The sequence below is a fragment of the Carica papaya genome, chromosome 8 (assembly GCF_054855325.1).
Source record: "Carica papaya isolate Zhongbai chromosome 8, ASM5485532v1, whole genome shotgun sequence".
Taxonomy (NCBI): Eukaryota; Viridiplantae; Streptophyta; class Magnoliopsida; order Brassicales; family Caricaceae; genus Carica; species Carica papaya.
In genome coordinates this window covers 1,385,276-1,397,375 of record NC_142316.1, presented here as the reverse complement: position 1 = coordinate 1,397,375, position 12,100 = coordinate 1,385,276, and the positions used below count along the sequence as shown (strand labels likewise).

Genomic DNA, 12,100 nt, shown 5'->3' with positions numbered 1-12,100 from the left:
TGGAGTCTTTAGGCGTCCCCTTCGTCGTCCTCCTGCGGAACCGGCTCGGGAACGATGTCCTCTTGATCTGAAATGATTAAATAGGGAATGAGCTACACTAGCCCAGTAAAGACATCACGATATCTCACTGTCACGGAGGTAAAGGTGGGTAGAAAACACAAAAAGGCCAATGGAGCATAATTTACAACAAATCCTTTTATCGATAATAAAACCTTTACCATTCACTTACCTCGGTGAAATTCATAAAACAATATACGAAAGCAATAACATCATCATCATCATGAAAATATATATATGAACTGTATAATATAATACCTATCACACTTTTCGTAATTCAGTCATTACTCAACATATTTTCCTAATTCACCAGCCTACTAGTATCCATGGGGATCCATAGGGGTCCCGCTACCCGTTAATCCGTAACACTTGAAATCATATTCCAGGGCCGTCCCCATACCCCGTCCAGTATGGGCGCCAAACCATAGACCTCATTACCCCATCCGGTATGAGGGTGAAACGGGTCGTCCCCATACCCCGTCCGGTATGGGCGCCAAAACACATAAGATCTCCATACCCCGTCCGGTATGGGAGACCACAATCTCGGTAGGGTTCCCTACGGACCCGGTCCGTCCACCATCTCCCAGGATATCTAGTTAGGCTGAACACATTATACAATTTCCATTCACATAATCTTTCATTCTCCTTTTCCCTCAGTCAGCATTATCAATTCACATACAAACAAGCAAAACGGTAATTTATGCCAAACAGACAGCATAAAGCATTAATATCCCAGTCATTCAATCCATAATCAGTAAAACAATAAAATATTCACACGAAACTATAAAATGAAAACATTAAACCTCATACTGCATTTAAAACTGTAAAACAGGCCAAATAACAGTTAACCGACAAACACACTAGACTCGGGCTCCATTAGCGACCTTAAGCAATTTCACACATTCGTTAATTCATGAAATACCGTTTTATCATTTATTGAACTTTAATACCGTGATAGGAAATAGGGTGAGGGGTCCTTACTCGTTTCGGGGTCCGAACACGGCTTCACAGTGCGCTTGCAGGCTGTCCCTAATTTTCCATAAATTTTCCTCGGGGAACTGAAACGCACTACTGGTACCTGCACGTGTTCCAAAAAAATCCCAAATTAGGCCCAAGGCCCCTTTCGGCCCAAATCGCAACTCCGGCACGGCGGCTCCGCCGTGCTCCGGCGACGGCGCCGCCGCTGGCGGCGGCGATTCGCCTCGGGTTGGCTGTTTTCGGCCGTTTCTGGCCGAATTTGGCCACACTCGCATCGGTCCCTGTGAGAAAACAACCCTAGGGCCCTCGGGGGGCCAAAAAATCACGGAAAAACGAAGCTTACCGGCGGCGGCGCTCTCGGGTGCGGCGGCTCTCCGGTGAGATTCGTGTTTTGGTGATTCGGCTCCGGTCAACCTGTAGAAAAAAGAATGGTGATCACGGTGATATAAAAATTGCATCAAACGGAGGCCGGGAAGGGCCTCATCGGAGGCAAAAATCGAGAAGGGGCGCGGCGGCGCCGCTGGGCTTCGGCCGTGTATTCAGGCCGTTTGGCCGGGATTTTGGCTCCGATTTAGCCACAGGAGGAATCAGCGTGGAAAAACGAGTCGGGGGTACGAAATTTATCTCGATCGGCGGTCGGAAATTCATCCGGTGCGGCGGCGGGTGGCGGCGGCCGGCTTCTGGTTCGTCTTCTCCGGCGAGCGGCAGGCGGCTAGGGTTTGTGGTCTGGTGTGGGGGTTCTATTTATAACCTTTTGCCTTTTGATCTCAGCCGTCCATTTTGTTTTAATCTGGGCTGTCCGTTTTTGATTAAATCTAGGCCGTCCGTGCGTTTAAATCTGGGCCGTCCGATCGCGCCTACGCGGATCGCCAACGTGGCCCTTTTTGGAACGACGTGGTCTTGCCACGTGGCAGGTCCCGGTTGGCCGGGACCGCTGACCGAGCCTGCTGACGTGGCTGCCGACGTAGCTTCTTTTTTTTTTTTTTGGCCCCTTTCCGGGCGCTACAACATATATATTAAATATACATTATTTTACAAGTTCAATTTCAATTAAGTTTTGAATACATAAAACACAATTGAGTTTTGAACATATAAACACTCGTAGAGAAAATGTCAATTATAATTACATTTAATTGCTACAAATTTAATATCCTTAAAAAATAATAATTTACAATAAATTAATGAATTTCTATTGTTCTCCAAAAAATTGGTAGTATCATTTCATATATAAATATAAATATATATATATGTACATATTGTATAAGTGGTGAAACGTGTTTCATGCCCTCTACGAATATTTTTTCTTTCATTATTATTATTATTATTATTATAAAGTACATTAAAATCAATAATTAAGAAAGGAAGAGGTGGTCCAAATTTAGCATCTTCACTTTCTTTTTTATTATATATATTTTTAAAAATAAATTAAGAGGTGAAAATCGTACTTAATTCATTCCCTAATCCAACTTTAAGAGTTAATTATTCCCTAATTATTTGAGCATTAATTAACAATTAATAAAATAATATGAATTTATTTATTTAATGAGAATCTAATACTAATCTAAAGCTTTAAAAAAGATGTCACGTGTTTCGTGTGATACATCAAATATTTATTTATTTTTGTAGAAATAAAAATTGACGATTTGGGTATTTTTTAATATAAGAATAAATATATATTTACGTTATATTTAATGCATATATAATCTCTTAGAAGTTTCATTAAATCTCTAATGCATATATATATATATATAGATTTAGAAACAGAAGCGTGATTGAATTTATAATAAAATCATTTATACGTTGTATAATAGATCTTCCAAATCGATATGTGACCTTCCAAACTCTCATTTTCTACTAATGAAATAATAAAAATAAATAAATTTTACATGCGATTTAGAGACCATAACCGAGTTTTTATATCGTCAAGTTTCGTTATTTCTTATTTATTTAATTATAAAATCAGAAATAATATTTTTAGTCTCAGTATATAAAAGAAATTAATACTTTACCAAATGTATTAAGACTCAATATCCGTAACCGATCACTTTTAAACGAACTCAATAAAATCGATATTCTTTTATGCACAATAAAATTCACGTTAAACTCACACGATCAATTACTAATTATCTTAGTCATGTTTCCCAGCACTCTTACAAAGTACTTGTTCGGATTCACATCTGGCAAAGAGTGGTTTCCATTTATATTCCAAATTCTTACAAATGTTCCCATAATTTATTATTCTTTCACTTATACCCATATAATGAAATACACTTAAAATGTTATATGTACATATATATATGTATATATATATATGTATGTAAAGGAGAAGATTGAAGGATAACAAGAGTGAAGAAGAAGCAAAGTTTTCTATTTTTTGGGATGGCAAAGCGTGCAGCAGCAGCACAGCGATGCTCTCCATGTTGTGGGAGGGAAGAACGTTCAATAATAGGAACAAAGCCAGATAAAGATAATTCCATAAACAAGTCAGATGAATCATCAGGTTTTGTTGTAATTGATTTGTTTTTTTCTACTTGATACACACACACACACACATATATATATATATATATATATATATATATATATATATTGATGCATGAAAGAAACCTTTTTTTGTTTTTTTGTTTTTCTTTATGTAATAATATGTTGGTATGCATGTTTATATAAAGTATATACAATTAAGTCCTGTAGTGTTTTGAACTGAAACTGGGTTAAATGGCTCTCCAATATATATATATATATATATATATATTACAGAGACAAGATCAAAGTGTTTTCAGCTTCCAAGGTGTTGTACAAGAACACAGAAAAAAGGAGATATGTTTTATAAAAGAAGAGAAGCCTCCAACACTACGTAAGTTTTAAGCTTATTTCTTTCTAAAATAAATCTAGATAGTCCGAACTTACACTATTATTTACGAATTCTATATTCTCGTGTAGTAAAGTATATGTTTGAGTCTCGAAATACATATTTCGAATATTTTCTTCGATAAATTATGTTATCCGTAGGTAGTAACTTTAGTAATAATCATTCTTCGTTCAGATTATCGATACTTTTTACTTTTCTTTAGAATAATGTAAATTTGAGTTATAAATTATACATTTTGTGTGTTCTCGTTTAAAGGTTATTGTATCTATATAATGTAGATTTTGATATAATACGAAGATGATACAAATTCAAATGAATTTTTTTTTTTTTAATTTTAAGTTTATTCATTTTATAACTAGTGCATATATAAATTCTCTGACTGTTGGATCGAAAATATAATTAAAATTGATTTTAATTTCCCATAAATATATAGATATGAATAAATTTTTATGTATTAAATAATTAAAATTTTAAAATCAATTGGAAATTAACATAAATCTAATATGTTTTGAAAAACTTTTTGCAGGATTCGCACGTTTCTTTGTTGTCTGGTTTGGGAAGCTTGTTTTGATCCAGGCACCAGCACCACCTCCCATCAATAGACTTGTTTTTACTCTATAGTTTGGAGCCTCAAAATCTGAATGTTTAATTCTATTTAAGCTTTCAATTTGATTGTACTAAATAATGATTGATTAAACGAAGAGTTATCTCTGATATATATATATATATATATATATAATATTTAGTGCCAATTTTTTGAAATCACCAATGTTATGTATGACTTGCACATCCTAAACTTTTCATAGACACAAAGATTTTATTTTTTGGATTAAATTTATAACATCGACATAGTTTTGATCATATGTTTCTACCGATAACATCCAATAAACCTTCTTATGGTAATTTATATGGCGCAAAAAAGGACGTGAAATAATTTTGCATATTATCACAAGTCGATTGAGAAACGAGGAACATACTCACTTAGTGATCTTTGACGAAGACCTCATTTTGGGATAAAAGATGCCCGTGGTTCTCAATTAACAAAAATGACATACTCCATGATGAGAGAGACAAAAGATTGATGGAAACCCGCCTTACTCAACACTGCTTCAAGAAAGAGTCATGTAATACGATCATATACTTTACTAATATCTAATTTAAAAGTATAATAGTCCCGATTTGAATTTGTATGATTCTTGAGGAAATGGAAAAGCTCCAAAGTTAGTAATGCATTATATGTCATCGGTATAAGAGAAATGAAAGTGGACTGTGAAACATGCATAACCTCATGTAAACATGGTTTTACTCTATTTCCTTCACGTTTTGTCACAAATTCACATCACCATATTATATAAGTTGAAGGATCTATAGCTAGAAGTATGTACAAGATTTTTCATTTTTAGAATTAAAGTAATAAATATTTCTACATCTTAAGAGTGTCTTATCATTTAAGGTACTCAGTACGAATGTAATAAAATTAGTCTTTACAAGAGACTAGAAGTTTTAGAAGAATAAGAGAGGCATACCGTTAGGTCTCAGTGCATTAGGTTTCACTCTATTTATTTTACGTTTTGTCACAAATTCACATCACCATATTACATAAGCTGAAGGATCTATACCTAGAAGTGCGTACAAGGTTTTTTATTTTTAGAACTAAGATAATAAATATTTCTATATGCTAAGAGTTTCTTATCATTTAAGGTACCCAATATGAATGCAATAACATTAGTCTTTACAAGAGACTAGAAGTTTTAGAAGAATAAGAAAGACATACCATCAGGTCTCAGTGCCTTGGTTGGACGCATTTGTCAAAGAACAGTAACCACTTCTTCTCTGTGTAAGGTTCCAACAACTTGTTATTCTTAGTTCCAGAGACCTTTGCCTCCATAGATTGCAAAGTCTATGTCAATATCACTAACCTCTCTACTGTTAAATTTTTTTGAAAATGTTATAAGAAACATCTTCAAGTTAAAAGAGTCACGAGATTTGATAAATATCAGAAGTTAAATATGATATTTGTTGGACAATTAAGATTTTTGAAACCTGTTGGAACTTGACATATTGCATTATCCTTTTTGTTTGTTCAGAGTTCATATATAACGTTATTTTATGTTTTAATATTTTTGTAAATATCTTCCATTTTTGTATATAATGTAGAGAATACTCGATAGAGATTTAGAATTGACAAGGACATACTAAGAAAAAACGTTGTCCCTTTTATGGAAGTTTCTCTAAAGAGTACATTTATCTCACATTTTTGTATTTTTCTCTAATAATTAAGTTTTATGAGGTAGCCATCAATTTAGGATCAAACTAAATTGGATAAACACTATAAGTAAATCCTACATACATTGAATTGAATTAAAAAATAACTAAAGAAATCAACAAAAGTTAGTAATAAATAATAAATATACAAACAACAATTAATAATTAATGAAATAAATAAAATAAATGCTATGTTAAATTTTTGAGATACTTTCTGTAAAATTTTGATATGATCAATTCGGATTAGGGACTAAATTTAAAATTTTAAATCTTTCAACTTTAAACCGAAGTTAGACTTTTTGTTTCTATTCATTTTACTCGGTTCAATATGGTTTAGTTTTTCAGTTCGAATTGATTTTAAGGTTAAAATTTATATTAAGCGAAAGAATATAATACGAATAACATTTAAAGACGAAAGAAAAAAAAAACAAAGGGTAATATAATACCGAACATTAAGTTCTCTAGAAGCTTGATATCGTATGTAAAAAAGATAATATTATTTAAATATTAATTTTGTAGTTGCTTTGGATGGTTAAAATAGTTATATAAAGTTGTTCATTTAGTTAATAAAGAAGATATAAATATATATATATATATGTATTAAATAGATATTATTTTACAAGTTCAATTTCCATTTAAGTTTTGAATACATAAAAGACAGTTGAGTTTTGAACAGATAAAGACTGCTAGAGACAATGTCAAATATATTCTAAAATAAAGTGATTCCCCATATTGCTTGACAACATCAAATCTCATATATGGCTGGAAATAGGCATCCGGCTGCAGTGGATGCCACTGGAACTTTCAATGTTCTGATTCCAGAATCCAAAAAAGAATATAAAAAAAAAAAAGACTTACACACACACATACATTCCTAAAATGTATATAAAATCACAAAGTGCCCAGTAATCTTCAACATAGAAACATCCTCAGCCATAGTCTGCCAAAAGAACATAACTCACTTGGAGGAAGAAAGTGGTTCTTATATATTTTGCAATGGCAGATGGTAACTCTCTGTTTCTCTCTCTCTTTTATGTGTTTTGTCTCGTTTGAGACTAATACCCTCTAGTTCATACAACAGAGAAACCAGCAGGATGCGAGCAAGAAAGCCTTCCGCAAATAGAAACCAAAGGCACCGCAGAGAAGAAAAAGGGAAAACCAGCAGGACGCAAGCAAGGAAAACTTCTGGGTACAGAGACCAAAGGAAATGAAGAGAAGGGTTTTGTTGAAGCATGGTAATTCTGTTTCATTTGCTAGTAGATCACAATCATCGTCGACATCATACCCTACTAATTACACTTGTCATCTCTGTATTAAATTTTCATGTTTTCACTTTGCAGCCTGTTTGTTATGTGCTGCTGTTGGCTTTTCCATTCTCCCAAGAAAGAACACAAAAAGGAATAAGAAGGAAGCAAGATGGTGCCTCCTACTAATTTGATAGTACCAATCAAGTGTGCCTCCTACTTGAATGTACAACCTAAAATAACATATGATTTGTATGATCCAATCAACATGATTTACTTTCACAGAAGAAATGATTTTACTGCTCAATAAGGAGAAATTTTGAATTTACAAGTACTCCAATCTTTCAGATTCCTATTTCTTTTAATTCCAACGAGATGCTATCGTTTGAGGAAGAAATCCAGAAATCAAACAAAAGAACTAAAAAATGTGTAAAAAGAAAATCTATGGACAACAACTAACAATAAAACCAATAAAAGAACACTCACATGCCAACTATTGGTTGCTTAAACAGGTAGCATGCGCCAAGAGTTTCCTCAAAAGTAACTAGATTGCTCTTGCAACAGGTCTAGTTGAGCCAGCAACATTGCAATTTTTGGCCTCAATCTGGCATCGCCATTCTGAGCCAGATCAATCAGCACCACCTGAGCAGATTCTCCGAATTGTATTCGGTGCTTTTCAACTCTGAAGACCCTCTCCAATATCCATAGAGCTTTCTCTTGAGCCCTCACATTCCCAGATTCCAAAACCTTTATAATAGCTTGAACACCTGAGATTTTTACGACGTAGTTGCTTCCATCTTCCCAAATTTCATCTTGCAAGAGAGTCGCAAGGGCGCTGAGAACAGCTACATCTGCTCCTCTATCCTTACCTTCCAATATTCGGATTAGGGGAGAGATAGCACCTGCCTTTAGCAAACAGAATGTATTTTTAACAAAACAATAACCATCATGAATTTCACAAAATGCGTCTGCAGAAGGAGGTACACAAAACCACATTGACTTTCTGGACTTTCTGAGAGAAAATGTATTCTGTGATAGCTGACTCAGTGAGGTTGCAGCATGGAGTTTAGTTACAACAGACTCAGTTGAAAGCAACTTCACAAGTGCAGGAATAACTCCCAATTCGACTGAATGAAGCTGTAGTTTCTTATCAGAAGGGATCGTAAATCGAATCAACAACTCTGCAACATTCTCTAATAGCAAATTTGTCGATGATGTTGAACTCACTGTGGAAATCAGAATAGGCAGTAAATTCTGCCTCTTAAGTGTATCTGTTGCTTTTTTATCAGTTACAGGTAAACTGCTCAATATGCCAACTGCAGCAACCCTTTCAGTGTCAGATGTTGATGATGAAATAATGTTTACTATAACGGCAAGATGTGCTTCTGTGAGCTGTTCTGTTAACTCTGTTTTCAAATCTTTAAAGAGAGTATGCATCAAATTCAGGGCTTCAGTCCTAATTTTAACATTGGTTTCTGTCAGGAATGGTAGAAGGAGCTGAAATGCCCCATTTTCATTCATTTTTGTTCGTACTTTTGATGCACTAGAATGTGCAGCAATGCTACCGAGTGCCTGTAGAAGGTGATATTGAATAACTGGACTAGATAGGCTTAACAGTGAAAGCATTTGCTCAGCCACATCTTGGTTGACAAGAATAGATTCTGACTGAGCAATTCTTGCGAGAATTGCTGAAGCTGGCTCCCTGAGGGTCATGAGAACTGATGTAACAGAAAAAAGGAGCTGAAGAAGAGTTACTACGATGCCTGACCTGATCAAAAGTTGGATGTTCTCAGTCAAGCTGGACAAATTTTGCAAAGCACTCAAAGCAGATAGCTTGGCTTCTAGTTTTCCAGTATTAAACATTTTAACAAGATATCCAATTGCCCCATCTTTTCCTAGGGCAGCTTTACTTTGATCTGTGAGCTCCATCTTTGAGAGTGCTTTCGCCATGAGGATCTTACTCATTTCTGAGCCTGGTAAGACAAAGCATTGATAACTTCATTAGGCGGAAAAAGCCTTGAAACTTTTGGACAAAAAGAGTAAAGATTTAGTTGTAAAAGTACATCTTGCAAATACGAAAGGATCTGCCACCTAATCCCACCCAAACTAGTTAACAAAAGTTTTTGCAGGCCTGTGCTATACAAGTGTATTAATAAAAATGTTCAACAACATATCATCCTAACTAACCTACAGAAACTTGTACTCTTTTAGGTCTAGGTAGATCCATATTGGGACGCTGTGGTGAAGGTGCAAAAACAGGAAACAATGTGAATCAAATAGGGGAACCACAGTTTGCTTTTTGTAACATTACGAGAGTGATGAATTTGATCTTCTCCTCAAATAACTACCAACTACAAAAGTGAATACTATTCTAGACATTCCCCAATATATCATCCTTGATTCATGAACAACGAAATCTGACTTGCTGCAGGGAGATGATTTCCTTAATCTCAAGGGCACATGACCACAAGCTTATTTCAGTTATTTAAATTCATTCATGCTAAGTCCATTTACCTTCCTTCAAGCACTTGACCAGTGGCTTAAAGTAACCTGCCTCTGCCATGTGAAGTGCGTTCTGAGTATTGCTAGATAAAGCATTCAATAACTTTCCCGCATTATGCGAAGCTACAGGATCATCTCCATTGAGTATGGCAACCAACATAACAATGCACCCTTGGATTCTTCCGAGCTGGCGCCAAACTGTGGGAAGATCTGAGAGATCCAACAAAAGCCCAATGGCTTCTCTCTGCTCATCGGCATCACGTGTCAATGATTTCACCAATGCTGATAATGACCCAGTATCTGCCATCTTCTCCTGCATATTACAATACAATTGAGATAACTAATAAGTTGATAGAGTTTCATATTTTTTAAACAGTAAAGAACAAACATAATTAGATTAACCTAAAATTTTTGAAATTTCCAAATCAATAGCTCATATTCTGATATGGATTACCTTGCTTTCAGGATGCTCCAGAGCAAGGGTCCTCAGAATCTGAATTATAGTCAAATGGTTATTAGGCTTACTCGAATCCAGCCGATTAAGCAGAATAGTAATGACTCCTTCCTCATTTATCCATTCACTGCTAACAGTTTTGCACATAATAAAGTCCCTTAATCCAAAAAGTGCAAATTTGAACTCTTCATCTTCACCATACTTGAGTTGCAACACAATATCATCAACACACACAATTTTTCTGTCCTCCTCTATCTCGTCCCCTGACTCCTCACAACTCAAAAACCCAAGATCAAGACTTGGACTTCTAGGACCAGAAGTTGGACTTTGACTTGGACTCAAGCCTCCTTCGAACCTTGCATTCATCAACTCTTTACGCAGCATGCCAATTTTTTCTTTGACATCCAATTCTAAATCAACAGTAGCAAAGAGCACAAGTCCTAAAGATCTACCAAGGTCATGCATCATGCCCTCAATCTGCTTCATAGGTTGTTTAGCCTTGGGAGTGTTGATCAAAGTCTTAGCACGAAAAAGCTCCTTCTTGATGGATTCTAAAGCTTTCCGAATGGGAGACATGTCCATGACATTAGAGTCTTCCCTTATATCAACAAGAATTGGGATGAACTTCTCTAGATGACAAGCAAATTGGCTGAAGAGTTCCCTTTCAGATTCTGACCGTTTTGCTAGATATACTAACTCTTCTGCTAGGGTTTGTACTCCTATCACTAGCTCAGAAAAGCTTCTACTACGGGCATCACTATGTTCCATTTTTACAGATCAAAAATATTGAGTGGACAAAGATATCAAAGAAATTACAAGAGAAAAAGAAAATTATCAAGAAAATTTGGACTCTACAAAGAACCAGTCTGACTGTACATACTGGGGAGAGACCAAAAAACGAACATGGTGGAAATTAACAGAGTTTGAGTGAGGTATTCATGCCAGCCAACAGAAGAGTAAACAAAATTTGACCAAGAACACTAAAAGATCTTTAAAGAAAAACATTAGCGGACATCGGAACGTTCTTCAATCAACACAAAATTACACACCCAAAAAGAAATTATTTACATAAACGTCCGTGGTGTATATATAAGCAAGCATCAAATGGAAAGAAAAAAAAAGACCCACAAAAGAGAAGGAAGGTAACCTGGAGATGGTAAATGCAAGACTGGCAACATTGAAAATACAGCCAAAGACCATGACTTACATTTTGGGTTGTACCCATATGTCAGTCGGCTTTTGCTTCTTGGATTCAACTGGAAAACGAAAACAAATATAAATATATATATATTGCACATATAATATATATCAAAAGATGGATAAACGGATCCCTAGTGTGTGAACGTATATGCGTAAAAATGGCAGTTTGCAGTTTGTGGGTTTGTGGAGAAAGGGATCCTCCTTGTCAGTATCAGTCGAGTTTGACTCGTCATAAACATCATCTTCATTTTTCTTCTGGTTGTGTTCAAGAAGAGAAAGACTCAGTCAAACAACACAATAAATAAATACATACATACATATATATATATATAAATCTTACTAAAAAAGGTTTATTTTCTCTCTCCTTCCAGCTATCAGATTCTGGATAATATATTTTTTTTCAGGGGTGGATTGGTGCCTCGTTTACCCGCCATCAAAGGATTAATATATGTATACAAATCTGGGAATTTTGTTAAATTTTTTCTTTTTATGATGTAGATACCAATTGCAAAGTGCATTTGCCAAAGATTT

The 12,100-nt window shown here is 35.1% G+C and overlaps 1 protein-coding gene and 2 long non-coding RNA genes across 3 annotated transcripts; 2 read left to right on the top strand and 1 right to left on the bottom strand.

Moving 5' to 3' along the window:
* Window positions 1-3,351: 3,351 nt before the first annotated feature.
* Window positions 3,352-4,693, top strand: LOC110806807 (uncharacterized). The gene is made up of 3 exons (XR_002538361.2): window positions 3,352-3,535; window positions 3,793-3,889; window positions 4,431-4,693. It is a non-coding gene; the product is annotated as an uncharacterized LOC110806807 (long non-coding RNA).
* A 2,330-nt stretch (window positions 4,694-7,023) lies between these two features.
* Window positions 7,024-7,747, top strand: LOC148240338 (uncharacterized). The gene is made up of 3 exons (XR_015813788.1): window positions 7,024-7,175; window positions 7,251-7,404; window positions 7,510-7,747. It is a non-coding gene; the product is annotated as an uncharacterized LOC148240338 (long non-coding RNA).
* LOC110806788 (U-box domain-containing protein 44-like) lies at window positions 7,686-11,871 on the bottom strand. Its single transcript, XM_022031727.2, has 3 exons — window positions 10,370-11,871; window positions 9,928-10,228; window positions 7,686-9,386 (listed from the first exon to the last, which is right to left on the bottom strand). The coding sequence occupies exons 1-3, from the start codon at window positions 11,135-11,137 to the stop codon at window positions 7,948-7,950; spliced, it is 2,508 nt and encodes an 835-aa protein (XP_021887419.2). The 5' UTR covers window positions 11,138-11,871; the 3' UTR covers window positions 7,686-7,947.
* Window positions 11,872-12,100: the final 229 nt, after the last annotated feature.